Source organism: Salmo salar, chromosome 17, assembly GCF_965601325.2.
Source record: "Salmo salar chromosome 17, fSalSal1, whole genome shotgun sequence".
Classification (NCBI taxonomy): domain Eukaryota; kingdom Metazoa; phylum Chordata; class Actinopteri; order Salmoniformes; family Salmonidae; genus Salmo; species Salmo salar.
Window position 1 is genome coordinate 52,664,380 of NC_138307.1, and position 26,782 is coordinate 52,691,161.

General features: G+C 45.1%; 1 protein-coding gene across 1 annotated transcript in view; it reads right to left on the reverse strand.

Annotated features, from left to right (window-relative positions):
* LOC106576112 (conserved oligomeric Golgi complex subunit 5) overlaps positions 1 to 26,782 on the reverse strand; it is a 105,832-nt gene that overhangs the window by 42,410 nt on the left and 36,640 nt on the right. The window contains 1 exon segment of the mRNA XM_082963851.1: positions 19,491 to 19,621. Within this exon segment, the coding sequence (XP_082819977.1) occupies positions 19,491 to 19,621 (131 nt within the window).

Consider the following 26,782-nt stretch of genomic DNA (forward strand, 5'->3'; position numbering starts at 1 on the left):
TGCTGGTCATTTATGAACATTTGAACATCTAGGCCATGTGCTGTTATAATCTCCACCCGGCACAGCCAGAAGAGGACTGGCCACCCCTCATAGCCTGGTTCCTCTCTAGGTTTCTTCCTAGGTTTTGGCCTTTCTAGGGAGTTTTTCCTAGCCACCGTGCTTCTACACCTGCATTGCTTGCCGTTTGGGGTTTTAGGCTGGGTTTCTGTACAGCACTTTGAGATATCAGCTGATGTAAGAAGGGCTATATAAATAAATTTGATTTGATTTGATGAAATGAGTTGCAAAATGAATAGGAAATAGACGTTGACAAGGTTATAAATAATGATTTTTAATTGAAATAATAATTGTGTTCTTCAAACTTTTCTTTCGTCAAAGAATCCTGCATTTGCAGCAATTACAGCCCTGCAGACGTTTGGCATTCTAGTTGTCAATTTGTTGAAGTAATCTGAAGAGATTTCCCCCCGTGCTTCCTGAAGCACCTCCCACAAATTGGATTGGCTTGATGGGCACTTCGTACATACCATACGGTCAAGCTGCTCCCACAACAGCTCAATAGGGTTGAGATCCGGTGACTGTGCTGGCCACCATTATAAGCAGAATACCAGCTGACTGCTTCTTCCCTAAATAGTTCTTGCATAGTTTGGAGCTGTGCTTTGGGTCATTGCCCCGTTGTAGGCGGAAACTGGCTCCAATTAAGCGCCGTCCACAGGGTATGGCATGGCGTTGCAAAATGGAGTGATAGCCTTCCTTCTTCAAGATCCCTTTTACTCTGTACAAATCTCCCACTTTACCACCACCAAAGCACCCCCAGACCTTCACATTGCCTCCACCATGCTTGACAGATGGCGTCAAGCACTCCTCCAGCATCTTTTCATTTTTTCTGCATCTCACGAATGTTCTTCTTTGTGATCCGAAGACCTCAAACTTAGATTTGTCTGTCCATAACACTTTTTCCAATCTTCCTCTGTCTGTGTTCTTTTGCCCATCTTCATTTTTTAGTTTTATTGGGTAGTCTGAGATATGGCTTTTTCTTTGCAACTCTGCCTAGAAGGCCAGCATCTCGGTGTTGCCTCTTCACTGTTGACGCTGAGACTGGTGTTTTGCGGGTACTATTTAATGAAGCTGCCAGTTGAGGACTTGTGAGGCATCTGTTTCTCAAACTAGACACTGTAATGTACTTGTCCTCTTGCTCAGTTGTGCACCGGGGCCTCCCACTCCTCTTTCTATTCTGGTTAGAGCCAGTTTGCACTGTTCTGTGAAGGGAGTAGTACGCAACGTTGTACGAGATCTTCAGTTTCTTGGCAATTTCTCGCATGGAATAGCCTTCATTTCTCAGAACAAGAATAGACTGACGAGTTTCAGAAGAAAGTCCCGAGTGGCTCAATTGGTAGAGCATGGTGTTTGCAACGCCAGGGTTGTGGGTTCGTTTCCCACGGGGGACCAGTACGGAGAAAAAAATGTATGCATTCACTACTGTAACTCGCTCTGGATAAGCGCGTCTGCTAAATGACTAAAATGTAAAATGTAAATGTAAAGTCTTTGTTTCTGGCCATTTTGAGCCTTGAATCGAACCCACAAATGCTGATGCTGCAAATACCCAACTAGTCTAAAGGAAGCCAGTTTTATTGCTTCATTAATCAACAACAGTTTTCAGCTGTGCTAACATAATTGCAAAAGGGTTTTCTAATGATCAATTAGCCTTTTAAAATGAGAAACTTGGATTAGCTAACACAACGTGTCATTGGAACACAGGAGTGATGGTTGCTGATAATGAGCCTCTGTTCGCCTATGTAGATATTCCATAAAAAAATCTGCCGTTTCCAGCTACAATAGTTATTTACAACATTAAATGTCTACACTGTATTTCTGATCAATTTGATGCTATTTTAAGAGACCAAAAAAAGTGTTTTTCTTTAAAAAACAAGGACATTTCTAACTGATCCCAAACTTTAGAACGGTAGTGTATATATGCACACACACACGTTCCCAGTGTAGAAGGTACCGAGGGGGATCTTTCTCTTTCGGCAAGACAAAATCAGGTTAATTGGTTAGGCTTGATTAGGCAGGCGCAGGAGCACACACACACACAGACACACAGACACACACACACACACGCACACACACAGACACACACACACACACACACACACACACACACACACACACACAACAGGAGTAGTGAGACCTTCTCTGTCGGCGGGGAGGTGAGAGGAGCAGTCTAAAAACACCCCCACTCAGTCTTAATGAGCATGTGCTGCATGTGGCAGCATACACAGGTCGAGTCCCAAATGGCATCTTATTTCCTACATAGTGCGCTACGGGCCCTGGTCAAACATAGTGCTCTATGTAGGGAGTGGGGTGCCAATTGGGACACAGCCATACAGCACAGGGGAAGAAACCACCCTACCACCCTTCACAGACTATTACTGTATTGTTGTCGTCAGGCAGGCAGCTGCAACACTAAGCCAAGACTATTACCCATACACCCTGTATCCTTATGGACACCATGTCAGATAACCTCATTAAACAAGGCAGGGAATGTAATATGCACAATGCTGTGTAACACAAACACCTGGCTAGGCTCTTGGCGTCCTTCACTGCTAGGCCTATACTTTGACATGAAAGTGATGCAACGACTGAGGCTGCTGTCATGGTTTCTGGACTTCTAATTTCAAGAGACATCCTGGTCAAATCAAATATTCTGATGTTCATTCTGACCATATGGGTGTAGCCAAGGGCATTTAAATTCACTCAGTGTTACATATTCAGCCGGCAGTGCTTGCCTCTTTACAGATGGGCTGGGCCCGCAGGACTAAAATATGCATCTCTATGGCTGGGCCTGCTGCTAGTACAAGGTTGGTGTGAACTGGATCCCACACACTCATTGAAGACTTCCAAAAAAGGTACATCATCACACAGAAAACAACCATTTCTCATTAGAAGTGAGGAGGATAGCAGGCCTGGCCATATGTGCAGGCATATTCACATTCACAGCAGTGAGAAAAGCTTATTTTGGTGGTTCCAAGATTAGAAGTGTTTCTCTAGAGGAAGGTGGGTAACCATGGAGAAGAGGCGTTGCATGCTGTGTCTCTATTTTGTTTCGGAGAGAGGCATGTTTTAATGTTAGTGCTTCTGTTCTTTCTAAAACATTACAGGCATGTTTAAATGTTTGTTTTTTGGTGTGCACGCATGTGTGTGTATGTGTGTGTGTGTGTGTGTGTGTGTGTGTGTGTGTGTGTGTGTGTGTGTGTGTGTGTATGGTGGTGGGCTGGGACGTCTCTTCCTGATAGGAAGTTTAATGTTTGACTGGTATTTGAGTGAAAGCAGCTTACAGGAGCAGTAATGTGAGCAACAGAGGGCCTAGCCATCAACAGGAGCAGTAATGTGAGCAACAGAGGGCCTAGCCATCAACAGGAGCAGTAATGTGAGCAACAGAGGGCCTAGCCATCAACAGGAGCAGTAATGTGAGCAACAGAGGGCCTAGCCATCAACAGGAGCAGTAATGTGAGCAACAGAGGGCCTAGCCATCAACAGTATTAATCCTTGCAACCAGACACATACATTCACACACACACAGTTCATTATACAGAATACATACCAATGACGATGACTGACTCAAACTCAGAAACATTCCTCTTTCATGTACCTCTGATAGAATGAATAATTGAATATAAGTCCTCTCTAGTGATCTCTTTTATTTTCCAGAGGATTTGAGGTCAGTGGTTTAAGGCACTTCTGGGAGTAGTCACAGTAGCTTCCATGACAACCCTCTGCTTTCTACTTCATTGGTTCCAACAGACACCTGTTGGCCTGAACCACTACCCACTGTCCATATGCCCTGTTAGCTTTTACCACAGAGTGCACATTTACTCACTCACTCACCTCACTCACTCGAAGGGTATGACAAGAAATTGGTCAAACAAAGCAATCGCTGATAAGAGGATGGGTGAGATGGTTTACACACGTGCTGGTGGGTTATGTACCCTCTGACGTTTGCTTTCTTGTAAGTGTGTGTGTGTGTGTGTGTGTGTGTGTCTCTCTCGGTTTTATGACAAATGTCCAATCCGCTTTGAGGTAACAATATCAAACGACACAAGTACAAGCCTATGACATATAGGTAACTTCCAAAATAAAGGGAACACTTGAGAAAATGAGGGATACAAAGTATATTGAAAGCAGGTGCTTCCAAACAGGTGTGGTTTACAAGTTAACTAATTGCTTAATTAACAAGTTAATTAAGCAATTAGCATCCCATCATGTTTCGGGTCATCTATAAAAATGCTGGGCAGGCCCAGTTGCCCATTATTTTGCCTACCATGGCTATGTCCCCATAGAATGACAATGCCTTCATCCACAGGGCACGAGTGGTCACTGAATGGTTTGATGAGCATGAAAACGATGTAAACCACATGCCATGGCCGTCTCAGTTACCAGATCTCGAGCCAATTTAACACAGCGTTTTCCACCACCATCGACAAAATACCAAATTATGGAATTTCTCGTGGAAGAATGGTGTTGCATCCTTCCAATAGAGTTCGAGACACTTGTAGAATCTATGCCAAGGTGCACTGAAGCTGTTCTGGTTTGTGGTGGCCCAACGCCCTATTAAGATGCTTTACGTTGGTGTTTCCTTTATTTTGGCAGTTACCTGAATGTTGGTGGGTTAGGTACGCTCTGTAGCTCTGTGTGTGTGTGTGTGTGTGTGTGTGTGTGTGTGTGTGTGTGTGTGTGTGTGTGTTCTGGGAGTAGTTCCAGCTACAGCAGCTTCCAGGTAATGTCACCTGTCAGAGACAGCGTCACACATCATGACAACCCTCTTCATTGGTTCCTTCCTACAGACTCCTGTTGGCCTGAACCATTACCCACTACCCATAGCTTTTACCACGGAGTGGACACTTACACACACATGCACACGCACACTCCGTGTATTTGTCAAACAAACCAATCGCTGATAAGAGGATGGGTGAGACTGTTCACACACGTTGGTGGGTTATGTACCCTCTGATGTTTGCGTTCCTGTAAGTATGTGTGTGTGTGTGTGTGTGTGTGTGTGTGTGTGTGTGTGTGTGTGTGTGTGTGATGACAAAAGGTCCAATCTCCTTCGAGGTAACAATATCAAACAACACAATAATAAGCCAATGACCTTATTTGACTCTACAGCTGTCGGATTTCCTCACAAAGTTGTATTTCTAAGTTGCTGAGCGGGACATTTGTTTTAACTAAGAGGGTTAAATGCACTAAATGATTCAGGAGGAAAGGAGATAGAAAAAGGGTATGAAAGTAGAGCTTCTAAAAGAGAGATGAAGAAAATAGAGGGGTGTTAGGCAGCAGAGCCAGAATTAAGTGAGAAATACATTCTAACTTCTGCAGCGTAACCAAGGCAACCCCATAACAAACATCAGGAAGGCCTATTCAAGTCTTTTAGGGCTGGTTGTGTACATTTAACAGACAGACCCAAAACGAGCAGGAGAAAGAACACACTTTTTAGGTGCGGAGGATGTGAAGAAGACAGAAGGTGGGAAAATGACAGAGGAGTGAAAAGGTGACAAACGAGTGCATGTAGAGCGGCATCACAATGAGTCAATGAGAGAGGACACGTTGGAGAAGTGTAAAAAAACTAAAATCACTTGGCAAACAACCCATTTAGTGTCTATTTGGACATCACAGCACAGGATCAAACTCTACTCAGAAGACTTAGGTAATTGGCTCATTTCTTCAAGGTTGGGAGAGACGTAATATCGTCAAATATGGATATAAAATGAGGACTTCTTCAATGTATGTGCATGAAGCGCGCACACACAAACACACAAACACACACAGAAATAAAGAGACTAACGAATCTTTGGGGAGACGATAGCTCAGTACTGCCATATTTATGGCAGCTTAAACTTCTTGTTGTTGTTAGATGACAAACCTCTTTCCCTCTGCTAATGTCTTGAGCATGAGGTAACTTATGTTTCCCCCAACATCACTGGCATTTAGTTTCCCTTGATTTGACATTAAAACCAAAAAAAAGGTCAACATTTGGATAGATGCTGAAATGCTATTCAATATTCAAGACGTGTAACGACAGCAAATGATGCCCATTAATTACCATACATTTACCACCAACCAGACACAAATCAGTGTGTTTCTGCTCGTTGAACTGGAACCAAAATAACAGGAAGTGGTCCTGTGTTGCTCAGTTGGTGGAGCGTGGTGCTTGCAACACCATGATCGTGAGTCGATTCCCACTGTGACCACCCATATGATTAGGAATGCACGTATGACTAAGTCGCTTTGGATAAAAACCACCTCCCCTATAGCAAATATCATATACTGTATTATAGAAGGAACAAGTGTCCGACTCAGTACATCTTCCACGAAACAAGTGTAAAGTGGTAGAAAAATTGAGTATTTTATTTTGGATCAGTATATATCTCCATAGAGAAAATCCCCAGGTAATCACAACGGCTTGTTCTGCTCTCTTTCCACCCAGAGCTCTAACGAGAACACATTTTAACTAGTGGGCCTGGTAATGTAAAACAGACAGTGAAAGTGTTTTTCAGGACAGAACACCAGTCTCCCCTCTGGTACACAGAAGAAACAGCTTCCACATCCTGACAAATTGGTCCTCACAGAACACTGAGCAACATCAAAGCAAATTACACTGAGGAAACAATATCGCTTTGTTTCAGACAACTTGGCCCGCTGCCAGATATAGCCTGTAGCTGACAGAGTGTGTGTGTGTGTGTGGTTGTGTACAAGCATTTGAGCGTGTGTGCGTTCTGCCGCGTGGGCATGTTCTGTCGTATGTGCATGCGCGTTATGTACACGCGGAGACAGTGAGCTAAAGAGCTCGTTCCGGGATGCTCTCTCCTCATTTACTGACAGGCCACACTAGGAGCTTTGAACAGCTCTGCTCTGCCTCGGTCTGTATGAGGAACAATCCCAAAGTCTCAACAATGAAATAATGAAGGGACTGTAGCATGTTGGTAGGAGGACGGACTCCCCAACTTTCTATAGTATGTAGTAATACCTTGGCAACATGTTCCATTAAAAAAACCAGACCCTCCCCAATCAGTCCTTCTGGGGCAATAGTTATTAACACATACACCACCACATTGTCTCTCCTTTACGGTGCCTCAAAGGTCAGCTCACAATAACGATAATGAAACCGTCCTTACCATGCCATAAATAACCAGTCAAATTAAGTGTTATAAAGTTTATGCCGGTCCACACACGATTATCGTCAGTCCCGTTTTCATTTCAGTCAGAGAATACGAGTAGGCCTAATACAGATGTGTGAGCGCATTCTCTCGAGTCCTGTCTCTACTTAACCAATCAGCTGGGTGTAGCACCCAATCAGATTGAGGAATTATTAAAAAAAAAAAATGTAATGCTCTTTCCCTTGTTAGTGTTCCAAAGGGGACATTATACACTTTTACCTAAACATGCAAACACCATCAGATGGACTGAATAGCAAGCAATCCACGGGAATGATTCACTCTCATGGGATTAGAGGTCAAAAATAACTAACTGAAAAGCCACACCCCCCATTATTACCACATTGAGGCATATGGCACTGTGCTTCTATGGCCCACACACACACACACACACACACACACACACACACACACACACACACACACACACACACACACACACACACACACACACCCTACTTTGTTTGTTCATTTAGCAAACAAGATAGCTCATAATCCAGTGCCGTTGTCACAGTGAACACACCTATATTTTAGCTCTAATTAGCTTTAAAAATGAAAACATCTCTCTCAGCATCATGGAAAAGTTGAAAAGCATCAGATTAGCTATAAAACTGGTCATTTTGCTCTCTGCCCCATGACAAAATGTTTAGAGTTGCAGGTAATTAGCTTTAAAAACAGCAACATTTTCTCTCCGCCTCATGGCAAAATGTGTAGAATAGCATGAGATTAGCTATACAACTGCAAAATGTTTCTCTTTGCCCTATGGCAAAATGTGTAGAGTTGCAAGAAGTTAATTACCCACATTTCTGCAGGCCCACCCACCAGTGAATTTCTGGCTACGCTACTGCCGTGTAGGCTAATGGTTTCCTAGAAAACGTCACCGAAGGCTAATTTTGCTGTTTAAGGGAGATGTTAAAGCATACAGTATATGCATGGTGACAAGACTTTCAGCCAAGTGTCTGACAGTCACTTGTCAACTGGTGAAGGATAGAGAAGACAAAGTTATGCAAAGGTTGTGTGTGTGTGTGTGTGTGCGTGCGTGCGTAAGCCGCGCCTCAAATGATCCCCTATTTCCAATACAGTGCTCCACTTCTTATACATTGAATACAGTAATTTGCTATTTGCACACAGTCTTCTGTATGACACAAACGAGAATATATCCTGGTTGTGATTGCAGGACGGGGTGTTAGGTAAGTGTTCTGTTGATCTAGCTTCAGGCCAATCAGAGCAGTGGGTGCTGCCATTAAGAGAGGAGAACATAGAAACCCAGCTGGGATTGCACCATCACATAACAGTGCTCCTGTTCATCTCTTCATCCATCCAGAGATGACAGAGGGGAAAGGAGAGAGAGAGATATGGTTGCAAAAGAAGGAGAGGATCATGGAGAGTGAGTGACGGAGAGAAGGAACAAGAGAGAGTGTGTGAACGAGAAAAGAAAAAGGAGAAAGATACAGAGTCGTGACAGCTGCTGTCACCACAGACAGCATGCGCTGTAGAATAGCACCTTTTCACACATTCTGTCTGTTCCTCTCACCTTTTCTATCCCACCCTCCCTGCCTTGCTCTCTCTCTCTCTGCATGTCCTCATGTCTCCTGTGGTTCTCATGACACACGCAGACACAGGCGGTCAGATAGACTCACAGACACACACTCACTCCCAGGCCGAGGGGCCATCTGCTCCCGAGTCACCTCTGATCACGTCTATCCCACTCTCCATCCTTTAATTCTCCGCCTATTCCCCTCTCATCTTCCCTCCATCCTCCTCTTGTGTCTCCAGATCCTCGCATCTGCTCTCTCTCAGAGTTCAGATCAGTAAGAGACAGGTCTAGGAATGATGCTGGTAATGGCTGGCTGACATTTCAGGACTGTGATTCTAGACCATTAACAGGCTCTGGGTTTGGATAGAAGCTGATGAAATGTCCATTTCTTGATTGTGCTAATGAACTCCGATGAGGATAAAACTATCTACAGGTACAACGGGAGAGGGCTGCAAGCACATGTCTTGCTGTTGTGCTGACAGTGTACTTGTTTATGCCTTTTAATACAGAGGTTTCGTACCAGTTCCCAGTGTAACCACAGCAGAAAGACAGAGTTAAGGTGCAACCAGCGTGAAACTAGCTTTCGTCTTCTCGGTTTCTGGTGATTATATAACAACTATAAATAAGTCGAGTACTGTGCTGAGACACAGGCAACTAAATAGACACATAATAGTAAAGATGTTTGAGGGAGAGAGTTGGACGGATGACTGAACATAAACGCTTCTTCCAACCTATTCCCCCCCCCCCCCCCATCTTTACCCACGGCAACAGAAGCAGAATAGCACCTTTTTTAGTATTTTCAGAGTGAGCTACGTGAGAAAAACAAGTTGACACTGATTTCCTTCAGGTTTAGCTGGAGGGATACACAGTCAAAGCCCATTTGTAGCATCAGACGCGACACTTCAGTAACATCAGAACGGATTTAGATTAGGACTATTCAACTGGGCCTCCATGACCACAGTTCTGCTATTTTTCATCTGGCCCCTGTAATCAGGTACTGATTCAGACCTGGGGACACGAGGTGAGTGGGCCTCTCTGGGCAATCAATGATAATACATCTATGGGGATTTAACGATAATACATCTATATAATAGCATCTAGTATGATTAGGCTCTGATCTAGACAATACACTACTAAAAGCGTAGGTAGGTAATCGTGTGTGTGTGGGAGTTATATTTAAAAAATAATTGAACTCTGGGTCTGTATTTCCTCATTCCTCAAAATGAGACTCAGGGTGGGGGTGTTCATGCCAGGAGTAACACACACCACACACACACACACACACACACACACACACACACACACACACACACACACACACACCACACACACACACACACACACACACACACACACACACACACACACACACACACACACACACACACACACACACACACAACATGGTAAAAATGTATGACCTGGACTGTGCACATTGGTAGCCTAGGGCAAGTTAGCTCTAATGAAGGAGAGGTGGTTACTCATCTATACCGATTAGCCCTTATAGAGACCTGAGATACTGTGCATAGCCTCAACCTACACACAGACACACTTCTATCTTTATCACAGTGGGCCGAACAGAACGTGGCCCATTACAGACTACGGAGGACAGACACAGGCCCAGATTATCCTGTTCTGTTCTCACCTGGGCTTCACAGGCACAGTTCTTTATTATGGTCAAAATCATTCCATTCTCGTCCCCGGGTGAGACTAAGCAGACTGCCTATAAGCATCCCCCTAATCTCTTCACTCCTGACCTCCTCTCATCCCCCCCCAGAGTCTCTGAAACAGGACACCATCCCCCTGAGAATACAGCTTTCTGGGTCACGATGACAACGGACAGGATGTACACACTCTGCTCTGTGTGTGTGTGTGTGAGTGAGTGAGAGTGAGAGAGAGAGACAATGAGGTAGCGAGACACACTACAGTTCAGAGAAACAGAGGAGTTTGTAATGAATAAGAAACTCACTTCAGATTAAAGAGGAGATTATGCATTTAAAACTCTCTCTACCTCCATCCCTCCCACACTCGCGTGCTCTTTCAAGCTGCCCGTCTCTCTCTCCCACTCTTGTCTGAGCTGCAGTTTTGAGAAGTCTGTCTGCCTGTCTGTCCGCTGTACTGCATAAGTAAATATCTCACCGAGAGAGAGAGAGACCTGCTGCTTGTCTGATAACAATCTGACCTTGACACGTTCACCTTGAATCCCCCTCTCAAAATAACCCTCCATCCTCCTCTGTCAGCTATTCTTCCCTCTTCTCTGGTGAATAACAAGTAGAGCACTTTACTACATTCTCAACATCAAACCATAATAATGCTTGAGGTATTAAACAAATGACCACGTGCGGGGAATGTAACAGTACAAAGGAAAAAAACTGGAAGCAGAGCTTGACTGTTTCAAGGGCACCCACACACTGCACGGCACACACACACAGACAGACAGACAGACAGACAGACAGACAGACACACACGTTCCTAACTTCCTACTCCTTCAGAATAATACCTCCGCAGAACTATATCAGTCACCGACGCACAGGTACAGGTACTCAAGCAGTTGGAGGTGGCTGTTCTCCATTCCTGTCAGCATCGGTCTACTGTAACCGCTATATAGTGCACTACTGTTGACCATATATAGGGAATAGGGTGACATTTGGAACGCAGCCTTAGTCTTTTATCTGAGCTGCCTTGATAAGAACCAGGGACTACACAATATAGCGTGCCACAGTGATGCTCTGACCAAGCAGACACACATCTACGTGCCTCACTCTCCAATTGCCAAGCCAGGCCTGAAATCGCAGGAGAAGTCAATATAAATATTAGATGATTTATTAAGCAGTAAAAACAAAAAGACAAACAGAAAGTCCTTGAGGGTTTGACTATTCTCCAGAAGAGTTTTCATCTCTAGTATAGGCAGGAAGGAGGAAGGATGGGTGAATGGATGGATGGGTGGAGGAACAGGGTCTAAATTTGTCAGGCAAAAAGCTGTCCCCCCCCTTGGGAGGTTTAGTAGAAGAAAAATGAAAGGAACAAGAGAATAGTGTTTTTATGGCTAGGACGAAACAAAAGAGGGCAATAATTGGAGGACTATAAATAAATGTTTCATGAAATGTTTACACACACACACACACACACACACACACACACACACACACACACACACACACACACACACACAGGTGAGAGGCCACGAGGAATCATGATAGGACTAGAAAAGTAGAAACCTCAATTTCCCTGGATTTCAGAGCATCCGGCAATAGGAGTCAGTTTGTTTGGCCTTGTAACACGATCACATTCCAGATCACGATGTAAAAACATTTTTACGTAATAAATAATTTTGAAAGTAACCCTCCTAAAAGCAACCTTTTTAATTTCTATATGTACTAGACAGCTAAGTGTCTGTTTCTTGGGCTTCAGGAATGTGACTTCAGGAAAGTGCCCCAGGACTTGAAAAATAAAACAATTCAACTGATTGAAAGTATATGGGGGATATCGGTGAACAAATCCCATGGTCAAGGCTACGATGGTGCCAGTGCAATGAGTAGAGCTTACTCAGGTGTTCAAAAGCTCTTATCAGACCGAGAGCCTGATGCTTCTTATGTAGTTCTTTATGAGTTTTAGTTTAGAAAACTATCTCTCCGCAGAAGCAACAGTTACACGGAGCGTAAAAACAGCTTGATTGCCGTAGCAACGTCAGGGAAACTTGGCAGAAGGGAGGAGTGCTTCAAATACAGCAGTTCTGTAACATTTTTAATTGAGCCTCTCATTCTCCTTAATTTCCGGCCTCAACACGTTATGGAAAGAGATTAACTGTATAGGAAGCTCTGGGGACAGGTCGTCTGGATACTGGACAACCAATAAATTGCCAGATGCAAACAGATGATCATATTTAGCGGACAACAGTTCTTGAGGGCTTGAACAGAAAAGGAAAGGGTGATACATATTCAGTTGTACAACTGAATGCCTTCAACTGAAATGTGTCTTCCACATTTAACCCAACCCCTCTGAATCAGAGAGGTGCTGCCTTAATCGACATCAACGTCTTCGGCGCCCGGGGAACAGTGGGTTAACTGCCTTGCTCAGGGGCAGAACGACAGATTTTTACCTTGTCAGCTCGGGGATTCAATCCAGCAACCTTCTGGTTACTGGCCCAACGCTCTAACCACTAAAAAGTGGTTAGTGATTTTCGTTCATACTGGTGAACCGGAGTTTGAGTTGTGTGGTTGCAATATCAACAGTCCCTGATCTCTGGTATATCTTTGCATGCATCAAAATGAGTTTAAATGGTGTGAAGCGCAATGGACATATAATGCACAATGTCTCAGGAAAGACTGTCTGGGTTGGCAATTCTCGGTATAGTATGGACCTACAGGCTGCGGTGAAAACATTTGCACACAAAAAAAGGAGGACTTCGGGAGACCAGGGGAGTCTAAATTTGATTTAGGCCTAATTTAAATTAGGCCAAATTTAAATAGATTTAGGACAAATTTAAATTTGAGTTAGGCCTAAATTAATTTACCTTGAATATTGCAGCACATTTGTGTAGGTTACTAGCCAGACAAAACCCCCTGAGTTCAACAACAGTGGATGAATTTATCCTCAAGCCTACTAGTTTCTTATTCATTGTTAGGCTGATGTGTAATTTTCATAAAATGTTTATAAATAGCACATAAATCGCAGATAGTACACTGCATAATGAAACAATCCCTTGTGAGTTAGTGTTTTGAGGGTGGACTGACTGTTATTGGCATTAATGCAGAGAAAGTGCCTTACGCCAGTGTTCCAGGTACGATATAAATACAGGGCTGAGGCTAATCGAGGTCAGACCAGGCGAGGACAGTGTTATTTTAGCCGCCGAGTGGTGCTGTGAGGGTCAGTATCAGAGATTTATTAAATTCAGAGCCTTAACTGACTGCAGGGCGTGTTTCCCCAATAGCCGTACGGGGGGGTGGACCCTGGCCTCCAACTTAAGGCTTCCTGTCTAATATAATGTGAGTTTCCTGCCAATCATTTCTTATTAATAGTACTGTAGCCAACCTGCTTGCTGGGGTATGGGCTGACAAATTACACTTAACCTTGGAGAACTCCTAACATTTCCAGTAATACATTTTTAATAGAAGGTTAATATTGATTCGACTCTATTGAAAAAGCATTCTCTCCAGTATCCGTTCGGTGAATCTAAAAGTAGATCTTAAATCTGAAACTGTACACTGACCAACAGAATGAGAGAGACCGAGAGAGAGAGAGAGAAAATAACAGAATTCTTTAACCAGGGGTGGGGCCTTCGCCAGGGTTGCAATCTGAGCCCTGCACTCTTCAATATTTACATCAACGAATTGTCCACTATTCTAGAAAATCCTAAGCCCCTGGTGTTAGTTTCCACAATTCAGGTTAAATGCCTGCTCTTCGCAGATGACCTATGCCTGCTGTCACCCACAGCACATAGCCTACAGCAGAGCCTGGACCTGCCAGAGCAGTACTGCCAGACCTAGGCCCTGGCAGTAAAACCCAAAAAGACTAAAATAATGATTTTCCAGAGAAGATCCAGATCTTAGGGAATTAAACCAAAGTTCTCAATTGGTGCAAAATATATAGAGTACTGCACACACGCCATTAAAAAACAAATTCAAATTGAAATGCCTATTAAAATTGTGTCATTGAACCAATTTCACTTCATGGCAGCGAGGTGTGGGGTCCACTTGCAAAACAAGATTTCACCAAATGGGACAAACACCCCATTGAAACCCTGCACGCAGAGTTATGTAAGATTCTCCTACATGTCCAGAGGAAAACTACAAACAGTGCATGCAGGGCAGAATTAGGCCAATATGCACTAATAATAAAACTCAAAAAAGAGCAATTAAGTTTTGGAAACATCTCAAATACCCCCTCTCATATCATTTCCAAGCCCTTCAATGCCAAGAGCTGAGCCAAAAAATATATATAATAATAATAATAATAATAATAAAAAAGAGTCCCATCATCCAGCTGGTCCTGGGGCTGAGTCACAAACCTGTTCTACTAACACACTGAAGGATCAGGACCAGAACATCCAATCAATCAGAATAAACCAAATTACAACACAGTCCAAACAAAACGACATTGCTTATTGGGAACCACAAGCACAAGCAAAATGCAGTGCTATCTGGCCCTAACTCGACAGTACACCGTGACTAACTATTTGACCATGGTTACTGATCAAAACCTTAGAAAAATCTTGACAAAGTACAGGCTCAGTGAGCACAGCCTTTCCTATACAGGGAGTCAGGTTTTCCTGTGTCTACCCTTCTCAATGGCAAGGCTGTGCTCACTGAGCCTGTACTTTGTCAAGGTTTTTCTAAGGTGTGAAACCACTACACCACAGCAGAACCTGAGACAGCGCTGCATTTCCTGACAAAATGTCAAAAATACATTTTAAACCCTATTCAAGGTTTCAAAGACCTCTCTGATGGGGGAGGATGCAGAGAGCTTTGGGTTGGCAGCGCATTACATTGCTGCCTGCCATAAGATGAGGGACAGTGTCTGACAGACCAACCAACCTGCACATGTCCTCTATATTGCTATTGGTAAATAGTTATTTTGACCCTTGGTTATTGTTGTTACTGTTGTCCCGTTGACAATATTGATTATTATTATTTTAATATTGTAAATATCCAAAGTAAGCTTTGGCAAAATGTACATTGTTATGTCATGCCAATAAAGCAAATTTAATTGAATTGAAATTGAGAGAGAGAGAGCGAGAGAGGTGGGGGGGTAGAGCAAAAGAGGGGGAGATTGGGAGGGAGGGAGGGAGGTAGGGAGGGAGGTAGGTAGGTAGGTAGGTAGGTAGGTAGGTAGGTAGGTAGGTAGGTAGGTAGGTAGGTAGGTAGGTAGGTAGGTAGGTAGGTAGGTAGGTAGGTAGGTAGGTAGGTAGGTAGGTAGGTAGGTAGGTAGGTAGGTAGGTAGGTAGGTAGGTAGGTAGGTAGGTAGGTAGGTAGGTAGGTAGGTAGGTAGGTAGGTAGGTAGGTAGGTAGGTAGGTAGAGAGATAGGTAGATAGAGAGATAGGTAGATAGAGAGATAGGTAGATAGAGAGATAGAGAGATAGAGAGAGAGAGAGATCAGTGATGACCATCTGGTCCTCACAGTGAGCTGTGCTGCAGGCCAAGCCATCTCAGTGGGCGTCGTCACTGGAACTCAGCGTCAGCTGGGCCACACCGGGTCATATATTACCCAACTGAAACCCATCTTGGGCCTGCTTGTTTAAGGCTACAGTGAATTCTCGTTTTGGCCAAATGGCAAAAAATATGTGACCAAACTATTTCGCATTTTCTTTGTAGACTAATCCGAATGGTTAAAAGAAATCGCGCTATGCCCTCAGACAAACAATCAAACAAGCAAAGCGTCAATACAGGATTAGGATTGAATCCTACTACACTGGCTCTGACGCTCGTCGGATGTGGCAGGGCTTGAAAACTATTACGGACTACAAAGGGAAACCCAGGCGCGAGCGAGCTGCCCAGTGACGCAAGCCTACCAGACGAGCTAAATGCCTTCTATGCTCGCTTCGAGGCAAGCAACACTGAAACATGCACGAGAGCACCAGCTGTTCTGGATGACTGTGTGATAACACTCTTGGTAGCCGATGTGAACAAAACCTTGAAACAGGTCAACATTCACAACATTCACGCTGGGCCAGACGGATTACCAGGACATGTACTCAAAGCATGCGCGGACCAACTGTCTTCAATGACATTTTTAACCTCTCCCTGACCGCATGTAATACCTACATGTTTCAAGCAGACCACCATAGTCCCTGTGCCCAAGGAAGCGAATGTAACCTGTCTAAATGATTACCACCCCGTGGCACTCACGTCGGTAGCCATGAAGTGCTTTGAAAGGCTGGTCATGGCTCACATCAACAGCATCCTCCCGGAAACCCTAGACCCACTCCAATTCGCATACCGCCCCAACAGATCCACAGATGACGCAATCGCACTCCACACTGCCCTTTCTCACCAGGACAAAAGGAACACCTATGTAAGAATGCTGTTCATTGACTACATCTCAGCGTTCAACACCATTGTGCCCACGAAGCTCATCACTAAGCTAAGGACTCTGGGACTAAACACCTCCCTATGCAACTGGATCCTGGACTTCCTGATGGGCCTCCCCCAGGTGGTAAGAGTAGGCAACAACACATCTGCCACGCTGATCCTTAACACTGGGGCCCCTCAGGGGTGTGTACTTAGTCCCCACCTGTATTCCCTGTTCACCCACGACTGCGTGGCCAAACACGACTCCAACACCATCATTAAGTTTGCTGACGACACAACAGTGGTAGGACTGATCACCGACAATGATGAGACAGCGTATAGGGAGGAGGTCAGAGAACTGGCAGTGTGGTGCCAGGACAACAACCTCTCCCTCAATGTGAGCAAGACAAAGGAGCTGATCGTGGACTACAGGAAAAGACGGGCTGAACAGGCCCCCATTAACATCGACGGGCTGTAGTGGAGCGGGTCGAGAGATTCAAATTCCTTGGTGTCCACATCACCAATGAACTATCATGGTACAAACATACAAAGACAGTTGTGAAGAGGGCACGGCAAAACCTTTTCCCCCTCAGAATACTTAAAAGATTTGGCATGGGTCCCCAGATCCTCAAACGGTTCTACAGCTGCACCTTCGAGAGCATCCTGACTGGTTGAATCACCGCCTGGTATGGCAACTGCTCGGCATCTGACCGTAAGGCGCTACAGAGGGTACTGCGAACGGCCCGATAGAATACTGGGGCCAAGCTTCCTGCCATCCAGGACCTACATAATAGGCAGTGTCAGAGGAAAGTCCAGAGGAAAATCTTCAGTCTTCAGTCACCCATGTCATAGACTGTTTTCTCTGCTACCGCACGGCAAGTGGTACCGGAGAGCCAAGTCTAGGACCAAAAGGCTCCTCAACAGCTTCTACCCCCAAGCCATAAGACTGGTGAACAATTCATAAAATCGCCACCGGACAATTTACATTGACCCCCACCCCTCCCTTTTTGTTTGTTTGTGCATAGTCACTTCGCCCCAACCTACATGTACAGATTACCTGTATCCCCACACACTGACTCGGTACTGGTGCCCCCTGTATATAGCCTCGTTACTGTAATTATACATTTTTATTTTAATCTACTTGATAAATATTTTCTTCTTCTTGAACTGCACTGTTGGTTAACCTGTTGGGGGTAGGGGGCAGTATTGACACGGCCGGATAAAAAACGTACCCGATTTAATCTGGTTACTACTCCTGCCCAGTAACTAGAATATGCATATAATTGTTGGCTTTGGATAGAAAACACCCTAAAGTTTCTAAAACTGTTTGAATGGTGTCTGTGAGTATAACAGAACTCATATGGCAGGCAAAAACCTGAGAAGATTCCTTACAGGAAGTGCCCTCTCTGACAAGATCTTGTTCTTCTTGTCTCTGTTTATTGAAGACTGAGGATCTTTGCTGTAACGTGACACTTCCTACGGCTCCCATAGGCTCTCAGAGCCCGGGAAAAAGCTGAATGATATCGAGGCAGCCCCAGGCTGAAACACATTATCGCTTTTGGCAAGTGGCCGATCAGAGGACAATGGGCTTAGGCGCGTGCACGAGTCGACCCCGTGCTTTATTTTCTTTCATCTGTTTACCTAAATGCAGATTCCCGGTTGGAATATTATTGCTTTTTTACGAGAAAAATTGATTTTAAACAGCGGTTGACATGCTTCGAAGTACGGTAATGGAATATTTAGAATTTTTTTCTCACGAAATGCGCCATGCTCGTCACCCTTATTTACCCTTTCGGATAGTGTCTTGAACGCACAAACAAAACGCCGCTATTTGGATATAACTATGGATTATTTGGGACCAAACCAACATTTGTTATTGAAGTAGAAGTCCTGGGAGTGCATTCTGACGAAGAACAGCAAAGGTAATAACATTTTTCTTATAGTAAATCTGACTTTGGTGAGGGCTAAACTTGCTGGGTGTCTAAATAGCTAGCCCTGTGATGCCGGGCTATCTACTTAGAATATTGCAAAATTTGCTTTCACCGAAAAGCTATTTTAAAATCGGACATATCGAGTGCATAGAGGAGTTCTGTATCTATAATTCTTAAAATAATTGTTATGCTTTTTGTGAACGTTTATCGTGAGTAATTTAGTAAATTTTTTGTAAATTCACTGGAAGTTTGCGGGGGGTATGCTAGTTCTGAACGTCACATGCTAATGTAAAAAGCTGGTTTTTTATATAAATATGAACTTGATTTAACAAAACATGCATGTATTGTATAACATAATGTCCTAGGTGTGTCATCTGATGAAGATCATCAAAGGTTAGTGCTGCATTTAGCTGTCTTCTGGGTTTTTGTGACATTATATGCTAGCTTGAAAAATGGGTGTCTGATTATTTCTGGCTGGGTACTCTGCTGACATAATCTAATGTTTTGCTTTCGTTGTAAAGCCTTTTTGAAATCGGACAGTGTGGTTAGATTAACGAGAGTCTTGTCTTTAAAATGGTGTAAAATAGTCATATGTTTGAGAAATTGAAGTAATAGCATTTCTAAGGTATTTGAATAACGCGCCACGGGATTTCACTGGCTGTTACGTAGGTGGGACGAAATCGTCCCACTGGCCCTAGAGAAGTTAAGGGCTTGTAAGTAAGCATTTCACAGTAAAGTCTACACTTGTTGTATTCGGCGCATGTGACAAATAACATTTGATTTGATTTGACTGTGTGTGTCCCCTACCTGCATCTCCATGCCCTGCTCCAGCAGTCTCTTGGCCTGGTTCTCCACCTCCAGTCTGGCTCTGCTGATCAGCAGCAGGTCGTTCTCGATCACGTCGATACCAGACAGATCCACCCCCTGGGACAGGTAGTCTGGAGAGAGAGACAGGAGAACAGGGTGTTAGAGGGTGTGTGTGTGTGTGTGTGTGTGTGTGCACGCGCATGCATATGTACACCTTCAGACATTAGTCTGAGATCTAGAAAAACACCCTCCGACATTTGACAATAAGACATATAGCGTGATTTATTTTTCATTTCGATAGAAAACCACAGCCTCCTACAATACAGTCTTCTACAGTTTTGATTTGAGAAGAGGGGATGAGAGAGGAGAGTGAAAGTCAAGGGGAAAACATGACAGGCTAACTAGGAAGAAGCACACAGCTGTTTATTGGAAACCCAAATTGGTCTACATGGACAAGTTCTGGCCTGGTTTAGATCTTATCTGTCGGAAAGATATCAGTTTGTCTCTGTGAATGGTTTGTCCTCTGACAAATCAATTGTAAATTTCGGTGTTCCTCAAGGTTCCGTTTTAGGACCACTATTGTTTTCACTATATATTTTACCTCTTGGGGATGTCATTCGAAAACATAATGTTAAATTTCACTGCTATGCAGACGACACACAGCTGTACATTTCAATGAAACATGGTGAAGCCCCAAAATTGCCCTCGCTAGAAGCCTGTGTTTCAGACATAAAGAAGTGGATGGCTGCAAACTTTCTACTTTTAAACTCGGACAAAACAGAGATGCTTGTTCTAGGTCCCAAGAAACAAAGAGATCTTCTGTTGAATCTGACAATTAATCTGGATGGTTGTACAGTCGTCTCAAATAAAACTGTGAAGGACCTCGGCGTTACTCTGGACCCTGATCTCTCTTTTGAAGAACATATCAAGACTGTTTCAAGGACAGCTTTTTTCCATCTACGTAACATTGCAAAAATCAGAAATTTTCTGTCCAAAAATGACGCAGAAAAATTTATCCATGCTTTTGTTACTTCTAGGCTGGACTACTGCAATGCTCTACTTTCCGGCTACCCGGATAAAGCACTAAATAAACTTCAGTTAGTGCTAAATACGGCTGCTAGAATCCTGACTAGAACCAAAAAATTTGATCATATTACTCCAGTGTTAGCCTCCCTACACTGGCTTCCTGTTAAGGCAAGGGCTGATTTCAAGGTTTTACTGCTAACCTACAAAGCATTACATGGGCTTGCTCCTACCTATCTTTCCGATTTGGTCCTGCCGTACATACCTACACGTACGCTACGGTCACAAGACGCAGGCCTCCTAATTGTCCCTAGAATTTCTAAGCAAACGGCTGGAGGTAGGGCTTTCTCCTATAGAGCTCCATTTTTATGGAATGGTCTGCCTACCAATGTGAGAGACGCAGACTCAGTCTCAACCTTTAAGTCTTTACTGAAGACTTATCTCTTCAGTAGGTCCTATGATTAAGTATAGTCTGGCCCAGGAGTGTGAAGGTGAACGGAAAGGCTGGAGCAACGAACCGCCCTTGCTGTCTCTGCCTTGCCGGTTCCCCTCTTTCCACTGGGATTCTCTGCCTCTAACCCTTTTACAGAGGCTGAGTCACTGGCCTACTGGTGTTCTTCCATGCCGTCCATGGGAGGGGTGCGTCACTTGAGTGGGTTGAGTCACTGACGTGGTCTTCCTGTCTGGGTTGGCGCCCCCCCCCCCCCCCCCCCCCCCCCCCCCCCCTTGGGTTGTGCCATGGCGGAGATCGTTGTGGGCTATACTCGGCCTTGTCTTAGGACGGTAAGTTGGTGGTTGGAGACATCCCTCTAGTGGTGTGGGGGCTGTGCTTTGGCAAAGTGGGTGGGGTTATATCCTGCCTGTTTGGCCCTGTCCGGGGGTATCATCGGATGGGGCCACAGTGTCTTCTGATCCCTCCTGTCTCAGCCTCCAGTATTTATGCTGCAGTAGTTTATGTGTCGGGGGGCTAGGGTCAGTCTGTTACATCTGGAGTATTTCTCTTGTCTTATCCGGTGTCCTGTGTGTATTTAAATATGCTCTCTCTAATTCTCTCTTTCTCTCTTTCTGTCTTTCTCTCGGAGGACCTGAGCCCTAGGACCATGCCTCAGGACTACCTGGTATGATGACTCCTTGCTGTCCCCAGTCCACCTGGCCGTGCTGCTGCTCCAGTTTCAACTGTTCTGCCTGCGGCTATGGAACCCTGACCTGTTCACCGGACGTGCTTGTTGCACCCTCGACAACTACTATGATTATTATTATTTGACCATGCTGGTCATTTATGAACATTTTAACATTTTAACATTTTGACCATGTTCTGTTATAATATCCACCCTGCACAGCCAGAAGAGGACTGGCCACCCCTCATAGCCTGGTTCCTCTCTAGGTTTCTTCCTAGGTTTTTGGCCTTTCTAGGGAGTTTTTCCTAGGGAGTTTTTCCTAGCCACCGTGCTTCTTTCACATGCTTTGCTTGCTGTTTGGGGTTTTAGGCTGGGTTTCTGTACAGCACTTTGAGAATATCAGCTGATGTACGAAGGGCTATATAAAAATAAATTTGATTTGATTTGAAATTTGATTTATATTATACCTGTTTATATTATATTTATACCACAGATAACACTGCTACTCCTACTGCTCTCTCTTCGTCTGCCCACGTGTTCTCGCATACCCCTAGAGCATCGAGCCAGCGGGGTGGTGGCACTGGAATCCTCATCTCTCCCAAGTGGACATTCTCTCTTTCTCCCCTGACCCATCTGTCTATCTCCTCATTTGAATTCCATGCTGTCACAGTTACCAGCCCTTTCAAGCTTAACATCCTTATCATTTATCGCCCTCCAGGTTCCCTTGGAGAGTTCATCAATGAGCTTGACGCCTTGATAAGTTCCTTTCCTGAGAATGGCTCACCTCTCACAGTTCTGGGTGACTTTAACCTCCCCACGTCTACCTTTGACTCATTCCTCTCTGCCTCCTTCTTTCCACTCCTCTCCTCTTTTGACCTCACCCTCTCACCTTCCCCCCCTACTCACAAGGCAGGCAATACGCTTGACCTCATCTTTACTAGATGCTGTTCTTCCACTAATCTCATTGCAACTCCCCTCCAAATCTCCGATCACTACCTTGTATCCTTTTCCCTCTCGCTCTCATCCAACACTTCTCACTCTGCCCCTACTCGGATGGTATTGCGCCGTCCCAACCTTCGCTCTCTCTCTCCCGCTACTCTCTCCTCTTCCATCCTATCATCTCTTCCCTCTGCTCAAACCTTCTCCAACCTATCTCCTGATTCTGCCTCCTCAACCCTCCTCTCCTCCCTTTCTGCATCCTTTGATTTTCTCTGTCCCCTATCCTCCAGGCCGGCTCGGTCCTCCCCTCCTGCTCCGTGGCTCGACGACTCACTACGAGCTCACAGAACAGGGCTCCGGGCAGCCGAGCGGAAATGGAGGAAAACTCGCCTCCCTGCGGACCTGGCATCCTTTCACTCACTCCTCTCTACATTCTCCTCTTCTGTCTCTGCTGCTAAAGCCACTTTCTACCACTCTAAATTCCAAGCATCTGCCTCTAACCCTAGGAAGCTCTTTGCTACCTTCTCCTCCCTCCTGAATCCTCCTCCCCCTCCCCCCCCCCTCCTCCCTCTCTGCGGATGACTTCGTCAACCATTTTGAAAAGAAGGTTGACGATATCCGATCCTCGTTTGCTAAGTCAAACGACACCGCTGGTCCTGCTCACACTGCCCTACCCTGTGCTTTGACCTCTTTCTCCCCTCTCTCTCCAGATGAAATCTCGCGTCTTGTGACGGCCGGCCGCCCAACAACCTGCCCACTTGACCCTATCCCCTCCTCTCTTCTCCAGACCATTTCCGGAGACCTTCTCCCCTTCCTCACCTCGCTCATCAACTCATCCTTGACCGCTGGCTACGTCCCTTCTGTCTTCAAGAGAGCGAGAGTTGCACCCCTTCTGAAAAAACCTACACTCGATCCCTCCGATGTCAACAACTACAGACCAGTATCCCTTCTTTCTTTTCTCTCCAAAACTCTTGAACGTGCCGTCCTTGGCCAGCTCTCCTGCTATCTCTCTCAGAATGACCTTCTTGATCCTAATCAGTCAGGTTTCAAGACTGGGCATTCAACTGAGACTGCTCTTCTCTGTGTCACGGAGGCTCTCTGCACTGCTAAAGCTAACTCTCTCTCCTCTGCTCTCATACTTCTAGACCTATCTGCTGCCTTTGATACTGTGAACCATCAGATCCTCCTCTCCACCCTCTCCGAGTTGGGCATCTCCGGCGCGGCCCACGCTTGGATTGCGTCCTACCTGACAGGTCGCTCCTACCAGGTGGCGTGGCGAGAATCTGTCTCCGCACCATGCGCTCTCACCACTGGTGTCCCCCAGGGCTCTGTTCTAGGCCCTCTCCTATTCTCGCTATACACCAAGTCACTTGGCTCTGTCATATCCTCACATGGTCTCTCCTATCATTGCTATGCAGACGACACACAATTAATCTTCTCCTTTCCCCCTTCTGATAACCAGGCGGCGAATCGCATCTCTGCATGTCTGTCAGACATATCAGTGTGGATGACGGATCACCAGCTCAAGCTGAACCTCGGCAAGACGGAGCTGCTCTTCCTCCCGGGGAAGGACTGCCTGTTCCATGATCTCGCCATCACGGTTGACAACTCCCTTGTGTCCTCCTCCCAGAGTGCTAAGAACCTTGGCGTGATCCTGGACAACACCCTGTCGTTCTCCACTAACATCAAGGCGGTGACCCGATCCTGTAGGTTCATGCTCTACAACATTCGCAGAGTACGACCCTGCCTCACACAGGAAGCGGCGCAGGTCCTAATCCAGGCACTTGTCATCTCCCGTCTGGATTACTGCAACTCGCTGTTGGCTGGGCTCCCTGCCTGTGCCATTAAACCCCTACAACTCATCCAGAACGCCGCAGCCCGTCTGGTGTTCAACCTTCCCAAGTTCTCTCACGTCACCCCACTCCTCCGCTCTCTCCACTGGCTTCCAGTTGAAGCTCGCATCCGCTACAAGACCATGGTGATTGCCTACGGAGCTGTGAAGGGAACGGCACCTCCATACCTTCAGGCTCTGATCAGGCCCTACACCCAAACAAGGGCACTGCGTTCATCCACCACTGGCCTGCTGGCCCCCCTACCTCTGAGGAAGCACAGTTCCCGCTCAGCCCAGTCAAAACTGTTCGCTGCTCTGGCACCCCAATGGTGGAACAAGCTCCCTCACGACACCAGGACAGCGGAGTCAATCACCACCTTCCGGAGACACCTGAAACCCCACCTCTTTAAGGAATACCTAGGATAGGATAAAGTAATCCTTCTACCCCCCCCCCCCCCCCTTAAAATATTTAGATGCACTATTGTAAAGTGGTTGTTCCACTGGATATCATAAGGTGAATGCACCATTTTGTAAGTCGCTCTGGATAAGAGCGTCTGCTAAATGACTTAAATGTAAATGTAAATGTATATATTGAAAACAGGTGGAACTGCAGCCAATAGGAAAAGTAGCAGTACATGTGGACTTTTAAACATGCGTGTGTATATTAGTGTGTGTGTGTGTGTGTGTGTGTGTGTGTGTGTGTGTGTGTGTGTGTCAGCCAGGTGTTCTATGCAGATGAGTTGATCCAATTAACCCCTCGGTAACATTCATTAAGACCTTCCCATGGCTCACAAACACCTTCAGTCCCTTCTACAAACAATTGTGTTAAAAACAATAGACAGTTGTATCTTTCAAAACCCTGTTACAAAAGTTAATGTGAACCAGCGACACAGGTGGGGAAAGCTTAAGCTACCATTTCAGTGCAATCCAAAAGGAGAGAGCAGGCAGGCACATATAAAAGCTATTTCGGGTGTTATTATTTGTCTAGACTCCCTGCTCTGCGCTGAGCGGGAGAAGTCAGTTAGCAGACTGGCCAGGGAGAAGAGATTGGACAGCAGAATATCTAATCCAAAAACAATCCACTCACAGACACAACTAAAATACAAATCCATAGTATGCTGGGCCCTGTGTGTGTGTGTGTGTGTGTGTGTGTGTGTGTGTGTGTGTGTGTGTGTGTGTGTGTGTGTGTGTGTGTCAGGCAAGAGTGTGTGTGTGGGGCAGCCCCCAGGGCCGGCCCTGGGCATAAGCGACATAGGCGGTCGACCACCCCCAAAAAAATCAGTATGTATTATTATATTTTGGGGGGGAACTAAGTCGGGGTTTCAACTTACTGTCGAGCGTTAGAATAGTAGAATACACAAGGTGCAATTTCGAAATTTGCTTGTGCATCAGCGATTTCCATCTTGTTATGTCAGTCACTCAATGAGCTGGGTACACTAACTTACCAACAGAGTCATTTATTTTGGTACTTTTGCACACTCTTGGCTATCTCTCAACCAGCTTCATGAGGTAGTCACCTGGAATGCATTTCAATTAACAAGTTTGCCTTGTTAAAAAGTTATTTTGTGGAATTGCTTTCCTTCTTAATGCGTTTGAGCCAATCAGTTGAGTTAAGGTAGGGGTGATATACACAAAATGGCCCTATTTGGTTAAAGACCAAGTCCATATTATGGCAAGAACAGCTAAAATAAGCAAAGAGAAATGACAGTCCATCATTACGTTAAAACATGAAGGTCAGTCAATATGGAACATTTCTATAACTTTTAAAGTTTCTTCAAGTGCAGTCGCAAAAACCATCAAGCACTATGATGAAACTGGCTCTCATGAGGATCGCCACAGGAATGGAAGAAACAGAGTTACCTCTGCTGCGGAGGATCATTCATTAGAATTACCAGCTTCAGAAATTGCAGCCAAAATAAATGCTTCACAGAGTTCAAGTAACAGACACATCTCAACATCAACTGTTCAGAGGAGGCTGCGTGAATCAGGCCTTCATGGTCGAATTGCTACAAAGAAACCACTACTAAAGGACACCAATAAGAAGAAGAGGCTTGATTGGGCCAAGAAACATGAGAAATGGACATTAGACTAGTGGAAATTTGTCCTTGGTCTGGAGTCCAAATTTAAGATTTTTGGTTCCAACGGCCGTGTCTTTGTGAGACGTGGTGTGAGTGAACGGATGATGATCACCGTAAAGCATGGAGGAGGAGGTGTTATGGTGTGGGGGTGCTTTGCTGGTGACACTGTTTGTGATTTCTTTAGAATTCAAGGCGCACTTAATCAGCATGGCTACCACAGCATTCTGCAGTGATATGTAATCCCATCTGGTTTGGGCTTAGTGGGACTAGAATTTGTTTTTCAACAGGACAATGACCCAACAC